The 23,272-nt window shown below is 27.8% G+C and overlaps 1 protein-coding gene across 2 annotated transcripts in view; it reads right to left on the bottom strand.

Annotated features, from left to right (window-relative positions):
- Positions 1 to 6,129: 6,129 nt before the first annotated feature.
- LOC142322277 (signal peptide peptidase) overlaps positions 6,130 to 23,272 on the bottom strand; it is a 67,777-nt gene continuing 50,634 nt past the window's right edge. For both annotated transcript variants that reach the window (XM_075361181.1, XM_075361182.1), the window contains 3 exons: positions 21,954 to 22,074; positions 17,723 to 17,911; positions 6,130 to 8,567 (listed from right to left, as the gene is read on the bottom strand). In XM_075361181.1, coding sequence (XP_075217296.1) covers positions 8,438 to 8,567; positions 17,723 to 17,911; positions 21,954 to 22,074 — 440 coding nt within the window. In that variant the 3' untranslated portion in view covers positions 6,130 to 8,437. The remainder of the gene's footprint in view (positions 8,568 to 17,722; positions 17,912 to 21,953; positions 22,075 to 23,272) is intronic.

Here is a 23,272-nt window from a genome sequence, read left to right on the forward strand (position 1 = left end):
GTACAAAGTTCCTTAATGCTAACCATAAAGGTTATATTTACACTTTTAGATTTGTTAGTTTATGTCTTCAAGTGTTGAAAGTCTGTGAATTAAATTTTCAATGATGTAGTCAATAGAAAAAATTCTGCTGCTTTGATTGTTAGATAACTCCACAGGATTTTCATACTTATTGGGTGCACAATACCATAATATAAATCTTAGTTCTTTAGGAGGGAACCTTCCAATCTAGAGCCATATATACCATTCACATATTTTGATATATGATCCAAATTTAAAAATAATCCATATTCATCTTTAATCATTATATGCCATCATGTCTCTTATTCAAATTTGAATCTATTCTTGGAACTTCCACTCTGCAATATTACAGTTTTATTATCACTGTTAAATAGTAGTAAAGAATTCTAGTTCAAAAGGTGTGATATTGATGAATAGTTAAGACTATTAAAATGCTTGTCATGGGCTTCAAAATAATGTATCAAAATGAAAGTATATTTAGTACAAGCTAAAGAAGAGAAAAAATGCTCCACCTCTAGGCAATTTACCCTCAAAATAAAAATCAAATACAATCTTCATATCAGAACCAGATTTATATGAACTAATAAGCTTCTACAAATAACATGAAGCAAACAAAACTAGAGAATGAATAAAGGAATGAATGAGAATGAATAGAGGAATGAATAGAGAATAGAGGTAATTCCATCAATACAGCAACAGCAAACTAGTAAAAAAAAAAAAAAACCTTAATGAACTAACCATTATCAACTATAATTCCCTCATCAAATGTGAACGTCAGATGATAATTTCATGAGAAAATGCAGAAAACACACATCAAGAAGCTGTTGTATTATCACATCATTAAGCCAACATTGCACAAAATTATATTACAAAGTCGCAATACAGTTAACTATAGCATGCATTGTTCCTGAAACAAATTAATGATGGAGTGAAGTGGCAGTGATCTTTTAGCAAATAATGCTTTGAAACAACTTCAAGACTGTAGTCCAAAAACAAAAGAATTACATCACAATGGCTACATACAGAAAGGCATGTTTAAATTGTGTCAAAGATATATCAAAAGAAATCAAACAATCTTAAAAGCTTACATTAACATATTTGGATTACTAGTTGTTCAATAATTTGATTGAAATAAAAGGAGAAAAAATTAATAAATTAAAATTTACAAAACAAAACATAAATTTGTTTCTTTTACCGTCTCATTTTAGTAAAAATCAAAAAATAATTTATAATCTTATAAATAAAAACTGAAACACTCTGAAAATTAACTTTTTTTACTTATACTGTTTTTTCCAAACATTAGAAATCTTAGATCTTATTTATATTATTAAGCAGACATTCAAATATTATATTAGAATACTTTTTCTTTGTTTTTTTTATTTAAAAAAATCATTTTCATGAAATAGTTTGCTGGTTTACTATTTTTGTAGTCAGTTTCTTTATTGTTACTATTTTTAATTGTGTACATCTGAAATTTTTTGTCAATGAAATATCATTTTGTTAGAAGTTAAGATTTTAACGTTACTATTAGTCTTTTAACTTTTCCTTTCCTTGAGATTATTTACATCAGTTTAACATGTACCAATGTTTAATTAAAGTTTAATTTTCTAAGTAATTAAATTGAAAATATAATTTTCTATACGAGTTTTTATCACCTTTAAATTTTCTACGACCATTAGGAAAAATCTATACTTTATAAAAATCTTTCTGTTAATTTTTTTTGTATTAATTTTCATTATTTTAAATCTGTTTTTTATAAGTATTAATTTTATTATATAAATAATACATTTTTGCAATATGTTATCAAAGATATTTGTACAGACTTAAACAGAATTCATTCAAATAAGATTAGATTTATAAGCTTAAATTTTTCCTTTTAATAAATAATCTTATTTCATATATTGGTTTTCATTCAATTTTATCTAGTAAGTCTACGCACTTAAAGAACAAAATGCATCCCATGCTCATTAAAGATTTAATGTGAAAATTAATCAAACCAGCTTATTTTAAACATAAGAAAATTTGTTTAATACAAAATTTGAAATTATTAGTACAATGTTTCTCTGAAGTAAAAATAAAACATGTTCCACAGATTGGTAAAACAATTAGTAAAAACTTTGTTTGATATAAGGTGAAAAAATAACAAAAACCTGTAATAGTCTGAAACAACAGTATTTCCAGCAATATTTTAGTAGGATTATACATTACATACCACACATTATTATTAAAAGTAATGGTCACTATTGGTTATTGTTCTAGAATCACAGATTTAAAATAAACAAACTATTCATAAAAGTCAATCTCAGTGAACCTAATGTTATTTATTACAGACCTTAAAATTAGCTAATATTTTATCAGAGAATTATAATCATTAACACAATTTCATTTATTTTTGGGTCAACCATCTGTGTGACACATGAGACTCAGAAGAAGAGATACAACGGCAAATAAATTTATGATGAGTTGCCATTAGGATGCTCGTAAAGATCTGGTAGAACAGAGAGATTGCAAGTAATACAAAAGTCCGTCTTTGTATTAAGAAAACACAAGCGTTTCAACAACGCTTATGTTTCTGTTTTCTTGTATGGATGTGAAACTTGGGCCCTCAGTCAGACATAAACAATGTATCGATGCTTTTGAGATATGGTGTACATAGAATGCTACAGATACTATGGATTGAAAAATGAACTGATGATATTGAAGAAATTAACATCTCAAAACAACTTTCTTCTCATGTCAATCAGAAAATCCTTCAATCCTTTAGACATATTGTGAAAAGAGATGGAAAGCATTAAAAAAGCCATTGTAGAAGGAAAGATCAAGAGTCCCAGGCTACAGTAAACAAATGATAGACCAAGTCAAGAGAGTCACCAGTTTACCTCTCAAACAGGCTTAAGGTGAAGTGAAAGTCTTACAGGATGGCAAAATATGGTCAATGGGGATCACAACGTGTAGCAATGACTAGAATGATTGATAAGAAGAAAAGATATCAAGTGAAAACAAGGCATTTAATTGGTGTGCTTGATTACTACATGAGATACAAAAATAATTAGACAATATATAAATTTGACTAAAATCATTGCTCAGCTGATAATATTTGCTTAATTGTAAATTTTCTTTTTAACATCACTAAACCAAACACAAAATTTTAAGCAACTGACTTTGGTCTAAGTTTATGTAACTACGTCTACAATTTATTGAAAGCTTTTTATGGCAAAAAATTTTTAGAAAAATAATAACTTTTTTTGATGATACAGATACATCAATTATTGTTATTCATAAAACTGGAACCCTCATATTAAATTAAAGTTGCTCAATCAGTTCAAATGCTTTATAATAAACACATTTACTTTGTTAAAAATTTTGTAAGAATTGTTAAAAAAGAATTTGTAAGAAGTTAGGTTAGTTCACATTACTCGAAGTTTACAACAGGCCTCCAATAAAACGAAAAATCATAATTCCAAATTATCACATTAAGCGCTAATGATTCATTGATGGATCACACTGAATTCTGCCGAGGGACTGACTACATGTAAAATGTTTGATATTTTATATTGCTGTTATTCAATCTAAGACAGTTGGCTTGGGATAATGCATATTGTCTCATCAATCAGAAATGTTTTATCAATGCTATTATTAAAGTTAACGAATATACTCTCTATGATTATGTCACTCTGGCAATTATTTTTACAAACTACTAACTTCATCCTCATGGGGTCCATATCTCTTGATTATTAAATTATATCTTTGTTTTTTATACGATAAAAATTTAGGTGGGACTATGTCAGGGCGCATGGTCGTTGGTTTATCATGAAATGTTACAAACCTTGGATGAAGTTCCTCCAAGCTACAGACCGACCAATTTATCTGCAGAGATAAAATGGGAGCCACCACCATACTTTTTTTTTAACAAAACTGAAAATCTCCGATGAGAAATTTTAGTCCCTTCATTTGGCCACCTCTACAGATAAATTAGTCACTGTATATAAGCGAGTCATTTTTAGTGTATTGGATTGAAATAAAAACAAGACATTGACTGTGTACTAAATTTAATTTTAACACAAAACAGACAGTAAATGGACAACAATTTTGTTCAACAATGGTCTGTGATAAGAGAAGTGGGAGACAAGGTATAATAAACAGCAGTAGAGCTGCTTATGTGCTGTCGGCGTCGATCACTGAGCACACTGTGACAGCTTTGAAATACTCCCAGATCAGTCTCGCTCACTTGGCACCAGACACTGGAGTACCTGTGTGTGGCCCATAACCTCCCATATTTCTATCAATATGCGTAATTTATATTTCCGGCTGGCTTTTACACAGGCTGGGGCTGACATATTGAATTTTTATGCTTTTTTTGCCCAAAACACACTTATTATTACTTAAATCAATCTATCTCAACAAACTCTAAACACAAACACATGAATCACCACACTATCACGTCTAAATAGTGAGCTAATTAGTAGTGAATGGAAATGAGTGACGGCGCCAGTTTTGATCAATGTGTGCTGTGTCCCCTCCGCGATCCCTCATCAGTGATGCAAACTCAGTCGTATCGGTGAGTTGACCATGTAAGACTAATAGTTAGGGAGTTAAGTAAGGCAGGATGACCTTTTCGTTACGCTACAAATTTATGTTCTGGTTAAAGACTTTTCACATCAACAATTAAAATAATATAATTATCAAATATTATTTCCACCATGCTGATGACTAATTTTGGATGTAAGTAACTTAACTAATGTAATTTTGGGCATAATTTCAGGTGGCTAATTTTGGCTCAATGGATAGTAAGCTGATACTGTAAATATACTGTAAATCTATAATAACATCCCTGCTACTTCCATCCTATCTACCCATCACCAGCCTACGTATATCACATACCTTTGCTATATCCAGTACATGACAACACACCCAGAAAAGAGATCAGAAAATGTTGAGTGTATTATGACAAAAAAGAAAGAAAAAACACTATTCAGTACTGTGAAGTGGATATAGAGAAACCGTCACTTTTTATAAAGTACTTTGCTGAATACCACAATAAACTGTATACCCAAAATTAGAATTGTGGCCTTATAAGGCACAGTTTACATTTTATTAAAAATTACATTTTTAACCGTTTTAATTACATTTTTTTAAAAACTACAAATTTTAAATGTTACTGTAACTGTTATTTACTCTTTTTTATGTTTTATTTTTAGCCTAAAATGTGAAATAATTTACTCTATAGTGTTAAAATTTAACAGCATTTTGCACATGAGTACGATACAGATGAACAGGTCATTTACTTTTCTTTTAAACTATATTTACTTTATACTTATCTTGTTTTGTATATATAATTTTTTTTTTATTTTTGTTTGTAGGCCTAAAAATATAATTACCAAATGGAAAGTAATCTAACTGTATACAATATAAGCTATATTTAAATTCTATTAAATAAACCATCTAGCACAAAATATTGAGATGTCTTATCTCAACATTCTGTACCAGGTGGTTTATTTAATAGGATTTAAATATAATTTAAGAGTACAGAGGAATAATATGAATCTTAAAAACAACATAATTTGTGCGTACACAGACATATATACACTTATACGTGAACATAATATTTTAAGTAATGTATTATAAATTTAGAAAATTATATTTTAGATTCAAATACAATAATTGATTTCATTTTGTATTTTATCATTTTATAAATTTGTAAAATTTATAATCAATTTTTATTAAACGTATTAATTATTACTACTCCTTACGACAAGTCTAGTAAAATTAATTTTTTTTTTATTTTGATGTATTTATTATTTTCTTATTCAAACATAAAAAAACTACTATATAAATTAAGATATGATACAGGGCTTAACTGTGAAAAAAGATGGTTTACCATAACGGTTAACAAGTTTTTTATGGTTCAGCCTTAACGAATACATGTTTTTTCCATCACAATGAACATGTTAGTTAATTATGCAATGTATTAGTTTTAAAAATGTATATTATTAATAAGTTAGTAATACTGTATAATATTTTTAATAAACAGAATATTTTTACAGTAATTTTACTTTAGTTTAGCATGTAAATTTAAAAAATGAAAAAGTTTTTTGAAATAAATTGACAATGTTAAGAACTCTGCTATAAATAGCAAAAATAATTTATTACATAATACACAAACTGAGCAAATAACAATATTAAGAAACAACGATTTCTGCAAATTTGAGATTTTTCATATAGTAACAAATTAAAAAAGTTAATAAAAAAAAATCAACAAATGAGGTATAACCTTCAGATTTATATTTGGAAAATATATAAAATAAACACTCATCAATTATAACTTTTTATTACATTACAAAATAACATATTGTAAAATCTCAATTTGTATATATTAAAAAATGAATTTTAATTTATAAATGATGAACATTTTTAAATTAAACTCTTGATAATGCACAAGTAAAGAATTTTACAACTTCCATTTCCTGCACAATTATACATATTGCTTAATTAATTATCATTTATACTCTTGTTCAATCCACTAAAACAGTAATAACACTTCACTGCATATAAATATAGAAAAAAAAACACATCCTTACTTTTTCATTTTTTTTGTAAATCAATCAAGTTCATTTAGCAAGAACTTGTCAAAAGAAAATTGACAGTTCAAAAAACTGTAAAAAATAAATAGCTCAATAATCCTTTTTCACACAAACTTCTAGGTAACTGATGAACAAAGTGAAATTTGGTTGCATTATCATTAACTAAAATCTGAGTAATCATCTCACATGTTACATAAATTATGAAACCGAAACCCAATTAAAATAGAAAACAAATAGGTATAAAAAAAAATATATTAGCTCCCGAAACTGTAAAAAACTATTAAAAAGTTATATAACAAAAATGCTCAGTGCAGTTTTACTACCCAGTACTGGTTAGAAAATATATTAAAACATGACTATTTATCTAAATACTTACCACAAAAAATCCTTATATACATTATTAGATAAGTAACTCTTAATGAATGGTGGAATCAGTTACTGATAGTGTTGAGGAGCTGATGACAGCCCTGGTAGATGACATTATGTACTAGTATAATAATTAATCCTTTCAGCCAAACAATATGGTCATACACAAATAAAAAACTCGCTCAAATAAATTTTTTCTAATCAAAAATGCATAATAAGTTCACAATTATCAGATAAATATTACACAAATATTTAAAACTTTTCATCAACAAAAATAGGAGTATTCTTTATATGTAAATGTAATGTGTTTTATAATTTACACTAAATCCTGATAAAATAAAAAGGAAAATAGAAAACTAACAGTAAAGCGAGATACTAAAAACCAAAAGAAAAATAAAAACTAATGTTACAGAATGCACTTCAGTTCAGCAATTTTATTAAGTAATTACCAAGAAGATTCTGTTATAATGAATAATTTATAGTTAGAACATATTAAAGATCCCACAATATAAATATAAATTAAAATACTGTTTATGTAAAAAAAAACAAAAAAAAAACATAATTACTGAAGAACAAATATATAATAAACTTCTAACTGACCTTACAATAATGTACATGACTTCAGGTACTTGTACATTAAACCTGGAAAAAAACTAAGGATAAAAGCTACAATAAACAGGCAGCTCCTTAGAAGCAACAAAATAAAGTAAATAAAAGAAATTCAAATGTCTTATCAATACTTGAAGGGTTGAACAATTTAATTTCATAAATATATTTTACAAGAATATTACACATTGTTTTTGAGGTCAATTGAATACTTCAAGTTGTCTTTATACAATCTAACAACATAAATGGTATTTATATTCATAAATACACATCAAACAAATACATATTTTTTTCACAATTAATTATTTGTTAATAACATAAAATTAATATTTCACCATCGATATGTATCAGCTAATAAAATAATATTCCAAATGAAATTCTAAACATAGAAATTTATATCTATAGTGGTTTAAAAAATAAATGAATACTGGCAATTTACAAATCGTACAAATATATTATTATAATCAGTTTATAGTTTATTATATAACAATAACTAATTTATTATATAAGTAACTAAGAAGACATGGATTAAAAACAGACAGATGATCTATAACAGACTTATTAAATGTATATTGAGAAACACATCACTATATCATTTGACAAAAGTAATACATTATATGCCATCACTGCATCATTTAATGGAATTTCGTTTATCACAGCTCATGTCTTATAAGGAAGGTGTACTAAATAAAACACTAAAATTGTTCATCATTTGTTGAGTTGTGCGTTATACAATTCGAATTTAAAATTAAAACAAAAAAAAATTATAGAAACTATAACAAATTTCTTACAAGAGATTTGACTTGGAATTTATTGTATAACAAAGCAGAACATAAATTATAAAATGACAGAAGGAATAAGAGATTTTAATTATCTTTTTTAATTTTGAGAGGTGTTTTTGTGACAGGTGTAGTGTTAACCTGAGATGTGACAGAAGTCGCAGATGTCGATGTTACACTTTTTTCTGGTTCTTTTTCAGATGGATGATCCTCATACCTGTAACCAATTATTTATTTATTACATATTGTGATAAATGATGATGAAGCCATATGTAAAAAACAATAGTTGCACAACAAAATACAGCATTCTACACTATGCTGACAAAATCATGTTTACAGCTTTTTATAATCCGTTCCAATTAAGTAATCGTCAATCTTACGTGTAAAATAAAACTGTACCACTTTTAAATTCATTATTGTTACAGAAAGATTATCACATGGGAATTTTTAATGAAGCATAAACAAATATGAACATAAACGAATAAACGCAACAAACTACTTGTGATCTTTTTAAGAAACGGCACATTTAAATTTCCATGTCTGTATATTTTTGAAACTATAAATTATGCAACAAATATAGGCATACTTAATGTAAAAATCAATCAAAATTATAATACTAGAAACAGGAATGGTTAATTAATTCCTGAATGTATAAAGTGAAAAAAAATAAAATGAACTTTAAAAATAAACTGAAACAATTCCTAACCGAAAAGTATTTTTATTCTGTAGAACAGTTCTTTGAGAAATCCAGTGAGACAAAATTACTGATTGGTTATTGGTAAGCAACTATTTACTTGTGAGCATTTAATTATCGATTTACTGATGAATATAAATGTTTCTTATGTTTTATGTATCTTTTGTTATTTTTGTACATATGCTGCCTGAAGGAAGATACTTTTGACAAGTCTCTTGTCTGGGTAGCATCTTTGAGACAAAGATGAGAAAAGTAAATAAATAGATGTTAACACTATCATTTTCCATTAGAATCAATTAGAACTAGTAAGGGCAAGCTTTACTGTTTAGTAAAATATAAGAATATTGCTGTTTCAGCTACCAGCTTAGGATACACATATGTATCTTACGTAGGAATTAGTGAGGTTCGGTGGGAAGAGGAAGGCGACATCTGGTCAGGTGATTTTAGAGTAATTCACTCAGCTTCAAATAATGGGCAGGCAAGAGTAGGTTTCATTATGAACAAGAAGATAGGGAAGAGAGTAGAGTATTTCAAAACACATAGCGATAGAATCATTGTAATAAGGATAAAATCAAAATCTAAACCAACAACGATTGTTAACGTCTATATGCCTACAAGCGCCCATGATGATGATGATGAGGTAGAGTGTATACGAAGAGATTGATGAAGCAACTAAACACGTAAAAGGAGATGAAAATTTAATAATAGTTGGAGATTGGAATGCAAGCATTGGAAAAGGCAAGGAAGGAAATATAGTGGGTGAATACGGGCAGGACAAAAGGAATAAAAGAGGGGACCGACTTATAGAGTTTTGCACGAAGTATAATTTAGTAATTGCCAACACCCAATTTAAAAATCATAATAGAAGAATATACACTTGGAAAAAGTCAAGCGATACTGCAAGGTATCAGATAGATTATATCATGGTTAAGCAAAGATTTATAAAATAGCAATGCAATTTTTTTAAAGAAAAAATAGTGATTCTAGCAAAGAGATTGAGATTTACATAAAATGGGTCACACAATGTATAATTTTTATAATTTCTTAATAAGAATTATAAGTTTCTACTGAAAAAAGGCCTGTTTTAATTTTTAATATTGAATAGTGAAAAAAAATACAAAAAAACGTTACAGCTACTAAATCGCAAACAATGTTAAATTTCCAATTAATTTACATTAATAAAAGAATTAAAAAACCTTTAAGACTACAAAAATCTGTGTAAGTATGAAAAAGTAAACAAGTAGAAATAAAAGGTTATAAACAAGCCTGTAAACTACATAAACTACCCTGGAGCAGACATTGATAACGACCATAATTTGGTGATAATGAAATGTAGATTGGGGTTTAAAAACCTGAAGAAAAGGTGTCTGATGAATTTGTGGAATTTAGAGAAGCTTGAGGAAGAGGAAATAAAGAAGATTTTTGAGGAGGACATCGCAAGAGGTTTGAGTAAAAAAGATAAGGTAGAAAATGTAGAAGAAGAATGGGAGAATGTTATAAAGGAAATTCTTAAATCAGCAGAAGCAAACTTAGGCGGAATAAAGAGAACTAGTAGAAAACCTTGGGTTTCAGACGATATATTGCAGCTGATGGATGAACATAGAAAATATAAGAATGCTAGTGATGAAGAAAGTAAAAGGAACTATCGGCAATTAAGAAATGCTATAAACAGGAAGTGCAAACTGGCGAAAGAAGAGTGGATTAAAGGAATTGTGTTCAGAAGTGGAAAGAGAAATGAACATTGGTAAAATAGACGGAGCATACAGAAAAGTTAAGAAAAATTTTGGGGTACATAAATTAAAATCTAATAATGTGTTAAACAAAGATGGTACACCAATATATAATATGAAAGGTAAAGTCGATAGATGGGTGGAATATATTGAAGAGTTATACGGAGGAAATGAATTAGAAAATTGTGTTATAGAGAAAGAAGAGGAAGTTGAGGAGGATGAAATGGGAGAAACAATACTGAGATCTGAATTTAAGAGAGCATTAAAAGATTTAAATGGCACAAAGGTTCCTGGAATAGACGGAATACCTGTAGAATTACTGCGCAGTGCAGGTGAGGAAGCGATTGATAGATTATACAAACTGGTATGTAATATTTATGAAAAAGGGGAATTTCCATCAGACTTCAAAAAAAGTGTTATAGTCATGATACCAAAGAAAGCAGGGGCAGATAAATGTGAGGAATACAGAACAATTAGTTTAACTAGTCATGCATCAAAAATCTTAACTAGAATTCTATACAGAAGAATTGAGAGGAGAGTGGAAGAAGTGTTAGGAAAAGACCCATTTGGTTTCAGGAAAAGTATAGGGACAAGGGAAGCAATTTTAGGCCTCAGATTAATAGTAGAAGGAAGATTAAAGAAAAACAAACCAACATACTTGGCGTTTATAGACCTAGAAAAGGCATTCGATAACGTAGAATGGAATAAAATGTTCAGCATTTTAAAAAAATTAGGGTTCAAATACAGAGATAGAAGAACAATTGCTAACATGTACAGGAACCAAACAGCAACAGTAACAATTGAAGAACATAAGAAAGAAGCCATAATAAGAAAGGGAGTCCGACAAGGATGTTCCCTATCTCCGTTACTTTTTAATCTTTACATGGAACTAGCAGTTAATGATGTTAAAGAACAATTTAGATTCGGAGTAACAGTACAAGGTGAAAAGATAAAGATGCTAGGATTTGCTGATGATATAGTAATTCTAGCCGAGAGTAAAAAGGATTTAGAAGAAACAATGAACGGCATAGATGAAGTCCTACGCAAAAACTATCGCATGAAAATAAACAAGAACAAAACAAAAGTAATGAAATGTAGTAGAAATAACAAAGATGGACCACTGAATGTGAAAATAGGAGGAGAAAATATTATGGAGGTAGAAGAATTTTGTTATTTGGGAAGTAGAATTACTAAAGATGGATGAAGCAGGAGCGATGTAAAATGCCGAATAGCACAAGCGAAACGAGCCTTCAGTAAGAAATATAATTTGTTTACATCAAAAATTAATTTAAATGTCAGGAAAAGATTTCTGAAAGTGTATGTTTGGAGTGTCACTTTATATGGAAGTGAAACTTGGACGATCGGAGTATCTGAGAAGAAAAGATTAGAAGCTTTTGAAATGTGGTGCTATAGGAGAATGTTAAAAATCAGATGGGTGGATAAAGTGACAAATGAAGAGGTATTGCGGCAAATAGAAGAAGAAAGAAGCATTTGGAAAAATATAGTTAAAAGAAGAGACAGACTTATAGGCCACATACTAAGGCATCCTGGAATGGTCGCTTTAATATTGGAAGGACAGGTAGAAGGAAAAAATTGTGTAGGCAGGTCACGTTTGGAATATGTAAAACAAATTGTTGGGGATGTAGGATGTAGAGGGTATACTGAAATGAAACGACTAGCACTAGATAGGGAATCTTGGAGAGCTACATCAAACCAGTCAAATGACTGAAGACAAAAAAAAAATGTATCTAAAGAAATATAAAATACGGAAAATGTTGTGGACTAGCTGTTTCCATATTATTTCAGACATAATCTTGGAAAGCACAAATCAGAAACAATATTCCTACTTTGATAGAAAATGTAAAAAAAATAATGAGATTGAATAAAATGCTAACAGTAATAAATACAACGGCATTAGAAGACAAACATTTTGTAAATAAACTTTTTAATGTAAGCTCATCATAAAACTCATAAATTTAATGAACTGCTTATGACACAGCAGGGTGAATAATACTTTTTATTACATAAGTCAGTGATGTAGAGTTAATAACTCGGAGATTACAGAAGGATATGAGGCTAGTTGGTAATTTCATTTAACCCCTATAACTCCTGAAAAACAGCTATCTCATTGTACAGAAGTAGCTATTAAGCAGCTTTTCCCTGCTGTAAAATTTGAAAGTATAGTACCCACAGCTCTGTGTTCCTAACAAATGTAGACTATTTGAGAACTGCATTCAATGTGAAAGATTCACCAGTTTTTTGGCCAAAGTGAGTGACCACTAAGTAACATTTCTTGATTGTTTTATAAAACATCAAAATTGTTTTAAACTGATCAGTAGGATTTCAAATCAACTTAAACATGGAATTCAAAAACTTATCAATCAGGGTTCTGAAATAATATTTATTAAAAATAGTTTTAAAAAATCTCTACATCAAAATAGTGTCTAAAACATTACTATAACAATGTAATTAAAACAAAAATAAGTACAAATTGCAAAAATACAGATTTTACAAAATTAAACTGATTCTAAATGTTCATGAACAGGTTCTTTTCAAACTTTCATCTCAATTCTAGCTGTCACACTGAGAATGTAATGATCTGAAAAGACATTAAATAAATTATTTAGAATACCAAGCTTGTAGCTGCTGTTCTCAGCCCAAAAAAAAAATATTACAAGAAAAATAATAGTATCTTCTGTAGTATTTTAGTAGTTTTATTAATTATTTAAATGAATTTATATAATTCTGTTAATAAAAATTAAAATTTGAGAGTGTATTATCTACAATTTTTTTTTAAATTTTAATATCCTACACCAGTTTTTAATTAACACCAAATGTGAAATTACACCCACTATTGCTTATTATCAGTTATCTTCAGGAACCAGTTTTAAACATGATCTCAACTGTTAATATTTATCCAATCTTTACTAACTTCAATTTAAATTACATGTAAGGCATTCCAGCATTGTGAAATGATCACATTACAAAATGATGTTTTCATTTCATTCTATGTAAATAAAAACACACAAGATAATTATAATAATTAAGGTAAAATGATAATGCATAAAGTGGTATTCTGTGTTTAAAACAAAATTAATCTTTGTGGAGATGGGCAAAATACAGCCACAGAAATGCAAATATAAAATTCTAACAAACCCAAAAACATTAAAAAATTGTTCTATAACATTGATGAACAATGACACCATCATAAAATAAAAGAAATCCCAGATCTGTCTATTTCAATGAAGCTTTTACACAAATTAATATCATTGAAATATTAGACAATTTTTTTTTTTTTTAATAGAATAACATATTTTATAAAAATATAATTTCTCAACATCTAGTTGTCAGTAATGTGAATCCACTGGAATTAACATCTGTTTGTGATGCTGTTTCTTAATATCTCTCAGACACAAGAAATATATTTTTAAAATACAGATAGTTTTTTAACTAAATAGTACAGTTTAAAAATAAAATCTGTAAATTAGCTGAATGTTATACAAAAAAATCAGTAAGCAGATAAATTTTTAGTTGCCAATACAGATTGTGTATGAACTGTAAAGAAATCTCTGAACATATTTTTCTAGGAAAAGTCACTGAAATTTTCCCCTACATTGATAAAAACTCATTCCCTAAGAGAATACCTTTGTATTGAAAATACTGCAATTTGATTAATTATCAAAAATTTATATTCCAGAATAGATTGTTTTAGAATAGAATATTCTTTTCCAGACCTGGAAAAACTAATAAAGTAATTTATATACTTAATTTTTTATTATGGTTTGGCTGTAATGTGGAAATAAAGATAATCACAGATTGCTAAAAACAAAAAATGTGAAACTTTATTTATTTAATATCATTGAACAGTTGCATCAACGTTAAAAAAAATTTATTTAACAATATGGATTATGACTACTTTTCTTTTTTATGAATAATTTTTCCCATCATAATATTCTAAAAAAATTTCTATACGCTGATTTTTCTGCCACCAAATTATAAATTTTATTTCATAACTATACTCAACACTTATTAACTTTACTGTACACGTATGTTACCTAAAGTTTTTACCACCTAATATTTTTTCATTAGTGTTTTCTTTTTGTTATATTTTGACTCATCAATTATTTTATTGTTTTGTTGCTAACCAAATTTTTTCTGTTCTGCATTAATTTTTAATTCAATATATTTACAATAGCCTACATCCTTAATTGCCTATTAAATAAATTAATTGCAATCTTTGTTTCTTCTACGTTTTTATCTTTTACATTGCTCTTCACCAAACAAACTAAACCTGGATTTCTTAATATATGGCTCACCAATCTCATTCAATTTTTTACAAGATTCCATTACAAATTTTTTCATGTCTTGTTCATCTAATATCACTGTATTCAAAGGCCTCAATTCTTTTCCTATTTTTCCTGATGTCAATGTTTTGCTTACATTATAAGCTACACACCATACAAATATTTTCAAAAATTCATTTCTAAATCTTAAGATTCATATTTGATCCTAGCAGATTTCTTTTCAGCAATAAAGCTCTCCTAATTAATAATTATCTATTGATCTCTGCATTAAATCTTCTTCTATCCTTTGTTAACTTTACTACATAAACAACAAAATTTTCCTACTTCTGGTAGGGGTTCCCCTGTCTTAATATTTAATACTTTGTTTTTCTCCTTTTCACCACATTTCATTATCTATGTTTATTTACAACATAAATTTCTTTCTTAGCAATAAGTCCAATAAAGATATTGTGTCTTTGGTCTCTGCCAAAACAAAAACATCATCAGTAAATCCTAACATCTTTATTTCTTCTTCAGTAGCTAGTCGGCTCTGAAATGTTTCCTTTAATTTCTATTTTGTTTGCTTCTTCTATATACAAGTTGAAAAGGCTAAATCCATGTCTTATTCCTTTCTGAATTAGAGCATTCCTTTTTCATTTTCTACTATTTATAACTGCTATTTTGTTCGTGTACAGATTGTAAATAATACTTCTTTCCCTATATTTTGGTCTAAATTTTTTTTAATATTAAACATCTTATTCTCCATTCTAGATTATCAAATGCTTTCTCCAAATGTGATTTAGGTGGCTAAACAAAGTGGCTAAACAATAAACGAGATATTAAACTGATCTCAAATATATTCGCTCCTGGTTTCTTTTAAGGTAACAATTACTCTATTTTTTTAAATTTGAAGGCATTTTTCCAGTCTCAAAAATTCTGCATATTAACTCATTAAGCTTATTCTTTCCTACATCTCCTACAGAAAATAGTAATTTTGATGGCATTAACAGTAATAGTTAGTAACTTTGATAACATTTAATGTTATGATATAGTGGTAAAATATTCAAGGGACTAAGAGGAAAAATGACCTAAGTATATAGAAGCAAACTAAAGCTTTTTTCTGTTGGGAGAGTTTATTGTTTTTTATTTATTGTAAAATGTGTACTTTCTATATGATTAAGTTCACACCCTAAGCATTTATCATTTTGTAAAATTTGTTCAGAACCTAAGTTATTATATTGTTTAGATCTATGTTAATTTACACTACTTGAATAGAATTATAGTAAGTTATTTGATAATCCTCAGTGCAACTTATTTCATTATGACAACACTGTTTACTGCATTTAAAACAGGATAGTATAAAGATGTTGCAAGTAGTGCATACTTTTAGTATATTTAGCAACAATGTAACCTTGCAACTTTATGTTCAAGAAACTAAAACCTGTACCATTAATGCAGCATGTTCATTTTTAATCTTACAAGAAACTGTTAAAAACAAAAAAAATATATATGGTTTTATCCTAAACACAACAGATGCACATAGCACTCACTCTTGAACTATGTTTTTCAACATCATTTTTTTACTACAGAAAATGTTTTTGTAACCAATTTCCAAGATTGTTGTAAAATAATACAGAAACAGTTTCAACATAATTTTCCTTACAGAAATAATTATTTTTTTAATATATACAACAAATTTCATACTCATAGCCAGAATAACAAAATTCTTATTATATAGCACTTTGTTAAATGACTTGAATGCTGAATGATACATGATTTTTATTGTTTCAAATCTATTTTTAGTTTCTTTTAAAATTTTATTAGGTGAATTATTTATTGAACACTACCAAAGATTTAAGATTTTAAAAAACTTAGAGTATTATTTTTTTTACAATTAAATTTTTAATTTATGTTATTCTTATGATTTAAAAACAGTTATCAGATGAAGAATACAAATAAGAATTAAAATCTTCATTTTACAAGGAAACTTTAACAAAACTTTATATAAATTTAAACTACCACCATATCTTTAATGATATCAAAGCATTTCTTCTACATTTAATAGACTAAAAACTTATAAAAAAATCTCAAAATGAAAAAAAAAATTAGCAGTTCAGACAACTCAGCTCCCTGACAATAATTATAACTAAAGAAGTCACAACTGTCAGTGTGATAAAATGTTTCTGCAGAATAATATGCATCTTAATAAGGCAGCAACCTTAATATTTAATGAACCTTGAAATATGCTGCAATAATGAGGAAAATGTTAATATCTATCATAAAAATGGTATTTTTTATGATAACAGCATTTTTTTACAGCATCGAAAAAAATTAAAAATCCTATAAAAATGACATTTGTGGCCAAGTCAAGATGTATTTCATACAAGATATATTTTTAATATATCAAATTTCATGCTGATAGCCAGAATAACAATATTCTTATTCTATGATTTGTATTTCATACAAGATCTAATCTTTGATACAAGATATTAATTCTATTCTTAATATACTAAATTAAATCAATTCTAAACATGTTCTATGTATGACTATTTTCATACTTCCAGTAATAGACTGAAAGAAAAAGTAACTTTTACAAATAATAATACAATATAAAATTCACAGATTTTCTACTATTCTATATTAATCTGAATGAAATGGAACTTACTGAAACATTGCAGTAATATCACCCTTTAGAACAGCAAGGAAGAGCGGTGTACCAAGACATGCTGGTACCAAATAGAGAAGAGCAGGTTGTGCATGCTTGAACATATGCATTACAAATATAGTGACCAGGAGGCCAAGGAAGTATGCGGAGAAGGTAGCATAAAAATATGTTTTTGTATTTCTTTCTAAACTGAAATTAAAAGTAAACATTAATAAGCTGTAAAATTTAAATTATAATAAATTAATGTGTAATTATGGACACACACACACACAAAAGCACACACGCACAAACATTTTAAAAAAGTGAGGGCCATTTAACAACTTATTAAGTGGTTTATTAAATGTAAATGAAAAATATATATAGGATCCTAAAGGTGTATGAAATATAAAAGTATCTCGTTGCTAATTTTTTTTTATTAACAAATTATTGAAAAAAAATCTTTTTTTTTTCACTTTTTCTTTTTATATTAGTTATTAAAGTAGCAAAACATCCCTAATAGAATCTGAAAATTTACACAAATTTGCAAAATACTACACAATTTTGCAAGTGAGTACTTTTTTCTATGACAAACAGATTCGACATTATTTAATAAACAAAAAGCTGCTCACTATGTAGGCACATGACTGCTGCAACAGTATTTACTTAGTCACATGTGCTAAGTATCTATTCTTAATGTAATTTAGTTTTATACTGTTGCAGCAGTCATACGCTCGCACACCTACTTAGTGAGCGGCTTTTTGTTTATTAAATACTCCAAATCTACTGGTTGTAAAAAAAGGTGCTCACACAATATAAATACTTTTGATTGAGATATTCAAAGTGGCATGTATAACTATTAGTCAACATAATCATACATTGAAAGTATTTGGGATGTTTGAATTCCTAGTTTTCTTGTTTTGTGTAAAATTTTCCAACTGTTGATTTAAGCCCTGTACTTTAAAAAATTTGAAAAACTGAAATGTCACTATTGTAATTTCTTCTTAAGGCTCATTATCTATATGGGATACATCTACAGGCTATTTATTATTTTTTTTATAACAAATGTTCAGTTCTCTTAAATAAAAAAATGCATTTCTGTGTCTTCTCCAATCAGAAATACCAGTCACTATTTAGTGTCATTTTTTAAATTTACGAATGATTTTGCAGTTATCAGCAAAGTAAAACACATACTTTCAGATTGTGGAATTGGTTGTACTAATACTTTCTTCAGTGAATTTATTAGAAAAAGTGAAGATAATCTTGAAAAATGTAATATTGCTATAAACAAATTATTAAAAAAAGATAATGAAAATAGATTTTTATTTAAAACTTGGTAGATTTGTAGATAAGATAAATATGTCTTCTACTGATATGTAACCTTACAATTGTGCCTTTTTAGTTTTCTACTGCTGCAGCAGTCATGCACTTGCACACCTACTTAGTGAGCAGCTGCTGTTTATTGAATATTCCAAATCTACTGTTTACGCCATTGCATAAAGTTGCGTTATTTCCTATGAATTCAAAGCTAGGGTTGGGTCTTGTTATTTGTTACAGGCTTGGTAAATTTATTACTATGTTTCGTATTGGGCTTGTCATATTTGTATCTGTTTGATTATATTTGTTTGAGACCTGGCGTCAGCCAGACAGGCGATTCTGTCATCTTAATAGTGACCGCGTGCTCTTTTCTTGTATTATTTATTGTTGTCTTCCCACACCCTTTTTTTCTTTCTTTCCCATACTAATACATGCACACATCTCTTGTTTTTTACACACACTCTCTCCTGTCCACTGCCTAGGCTTGGTTTCCCCCTCTTTTCATTCACGCCATCTTTTCGGCAGAGTAGATCAGACATTCACCATGTACAGTCGACTGTGTGACTTTCTCTCTCCAACTTTGTGATAATTACTTTCTTCGTATTCATACTCAAAAACATTGTGGTCGTTCTCTCTTGCTCTTCTCGTCAGCTTTAGTGAATTTTCCAGATTTCTATGCTTCATCTAGCCTCGTTTCTTCAACAAGTTAATTTTCAAGTTCAGTATATCATGTCTCTGATGAAAGTGCTTAATTACTACAAACCAGCCGATTCCATCGACGCCGAATCTTCTCCAGCTGCTTACTACAATTTCATCGATGCAGAATCTCTCCAAACTCGTTGCTACAAATCTGAGACGCCACGTCCTGCACAACCTCTAAACCACGTTTCACCCCTGTATTCCTGATACACCATTGCAGACAGACTACGCCTAGGATTACTGTATGTATTCATATGTACTTGCTTTCATGAGTTCATCTCTTGCTAATATTTGTGTGTGATACAGGCAAGTGCAAATTATTCATTATTATTCATATTAAACCTTTATGTTATCATTGTTCATGTGTAGCCCATTTTATGGGTTATTAAATGCAAACTATCGTTCTTATCAAATCTACTTTTAATTTAAACACTACTTCAGAATTATAAAACTTATATATTTCATATATTATTATTGATAACTATTATTATATTTCGAGTTGTTCTTCAAAAGTTTGTGTTCAAACATCAGTTACTCAGAGTAAATTACCTTTACTTGAAATGTTTATTGCAATTAACTCTATCATTTAATCTAATTTAACTTGTTAATCGCCGAGATTAATTCTTATCTATTCATGCACTGAATTCATTTTACTTCTCTTAAATTAATCTAAAGAAAATTACTCCTGATGTGAATTTTTGTTTTTGGACTTTGTAATTTCATATTTTCGAGAAAGCTTACTACAAAAATAAACTCTATTTATATGTTTACTTATTTCAATTTGATTATTGTAATTAACTCTTTTTTTATACTGGAAGATTATCGTGGCTTTTTTTTACTAAACTAGAATTACATGTTTTAATTATTTAATGCTAAGTTGGATGTTCATAAATTAGAAAAGGCCAGTGCCAATAATAAGATTTACTGCAGTTTAATTTTCTAAGTTAATGACATCTGTTCGTTGGTAATTTTCATTATAACAGCATATGTCAGTAATGCAACAGTTTTCCAGTTACACTATTTTTATTGATGTTATGTTTATAAGTATCTAAGTGTAAATAAGGTGTTTATTGTTCTCTTGTTTTCAGGCTTTGTTAAATTGTAGATTTTCAAAATGTGTATTTGAAAAATGTATATTCACGTATTTTCTCATTTAATATCATTATTCATATGTTGATTCAGCTGATATTTCTTATATAGAATTAAGTTATGTTTACTTCATAATATCTTTTAATTTTTTAAGGTTATGATTTAACATAAGTTCATTTGTTTTCTTTCTAATTAAAGTCCAATTTCTTTTGGCAAATACGAGCTGTGTGTTCTTTTATTTTTTGTTAACTTTACCCAACATAGCTCGTTGTGTTTGGTCCTCTGGGCCGGATTTGAACCAGCGACCTATGGATAGGGTGGTCGTAGAAAAAAGGGCTCACAAGCAAATTTGTGTCAAATTTTCTCAGCTTTCCAATGATGCCAGTGGTTTTTTGCTGTTTTAATAAATAACTTGATATATTAAAGAAAAAACGAAAGAAAACTGAAAAAAACTTTTTTTTTACAATATTTTGTCAATAAAAAATAAAACAAGATATTTGTTTGTCAATAAAACAATGAAATGTCTTATCTCCATTAAATCCTATGACTTAAATTTTGAAATAAAGAAGTAATTTCATATAGCTCTTTGTTAAAAAAAAAAAATTGTGTATAACCATTAACAGGCAAAAATAAGATGTACTAAACATTATTGCACTATTATATTTTAAAGATTTTAAAATAATTCTCAGAAGAAAGTGTTTTTATAGATAATTAAAATAAATAAAGAATACTTATATTGCAATAAAGAAAATCTTCACTAGTAAACATTCTTTTAAAAATAAAATCAACAAAAGTTTTCATTTTTACTTGCAGAGAAAATATGTTATCATATAAGCCAATGATTATAATTATATAAATATACAATACTTTGTACGTTTAGAAAAAGTTAATCTCTATGACAGGAAAAACTATAAGCAACATATGCAGTTACTATAGAGAAAACCTAGATTTATCATTTATGCATGCATCAAATATGCAAAGAACTGGTATTTTCTCTGTTACAATACCATTTTTTTCATAAAAGATGGATATGTATACTTTCAAGGTAATCTGAACAGGAAAACACAAACAACGAACATTTCAGGCATGATAAATATATCATTAACAACTGCAAATGTTAAAAGCATACAGAAATAAAAAGAGAATATACCTGTTATCAAATCTGAGTAATAGTGCAATGAAAATTCCAGGTACTACAATATCACCAAGGCCTAACATGGCAAAATTATTAGCTGAAATTCCCTTCTCTAGTAAGTCTTGAGGAAACACCACTGTAACATAAAATAAAGAATTATAATTATAATTTTTTCATAAAGAAAAATCATTAAAATCAACACTATTGTTTAAATTATGATAAAAATTTGCAAATTGCACTTTTTGCCTAGGCTATCACCAGCTTTGGGCTTACACATCGATAATATATTATTTTACTACGTAATAAAAGGTTCTTAATATTAAAAATATTACCACAAATTATCCTTAGATTAAAATTACAGTTGAAAAAAAGCTGCGCATGCATAAAAACTTGTAAAAAAGTTATTTTTAATATTTGTATTAAAAGGTTATTTTTGAATAGATATAACTTGTAAATTAGAATACAGCGCTAAAAAACTGAGCAGTAAAACTTCAAGAGAGTTTGAATTTAATTTAAAGTTAATTTTTATTTAATTAAAAAAATAGTAAATAAAAATAAAAGAGTAAAGTTGAAATCACTTATAGCATCGCTTGCAGCAATCTATTCGCAAATAAGATACTCAAAGATCTCTTCAAAAATTCCATAATGGTGCTAATAAAACAAATTAATTAACATGTAACAATCAACGGCAAATGATTTAAGGTTCTTTCATAACAAAACAAAATGTACTTCTACAATGACTAACAACACTGTTTACAATAATAGTAAGAATTGTATTTATTTATTTACTGAACCAACTGGCAGATGTCGAAGTACAGTTAAATGATGGTAGACAAATTTTGCAGCATATAAAATATCCCCAATATGACCGGAATTTGAACCCAGAACCTGATGAAAAGCAGCAAATATTACTTTACAACATGATACCTGTATTATTAATTTCTGAAAATTATTTTTAAAATTTCGGAAAATATTATAATCTTGGTAAAATAAAACTAATTGTAACAAAAAGGTGTCAATTTTAATTATTGGGTTACAAAATCTTGAAATGATATAAAAGTAAACATATGCAAGTTATAAATAATTTTTCACATTATTTATTTGGCATGGTAAATTTTTTATTTGATTCTTTTTATTGCAAATGATGCCTAAACATATATATTTTGTAAATTTTAGTTTCTCTACTGATCAAACTTCTTTTGTAAATTTTCATTTCCAATTTGTAATTCTGGAAGCAAATTATACTTTTGATCCAAAAATTAACTAGTTCTAATCTTCATACAGGATATATAACAAAAATATACCTGCATTTATATAAATATTTAGAAAATCAC

Source organism: Lycorma delicatula, chromosome 3 (genome assembly GCF_047948215.1).
Source record: "Lycorma delicatula isolate Av1 chromosome 3, ASM4794821v1, whole genome shotgun sequence".
NCBI classification, from domain to species: Eukaryota; Metazoa; Arthropoda; class Insecta; order Hemiptera; family Fulgoridae; genus Lycorma; species Lycorma delicatula.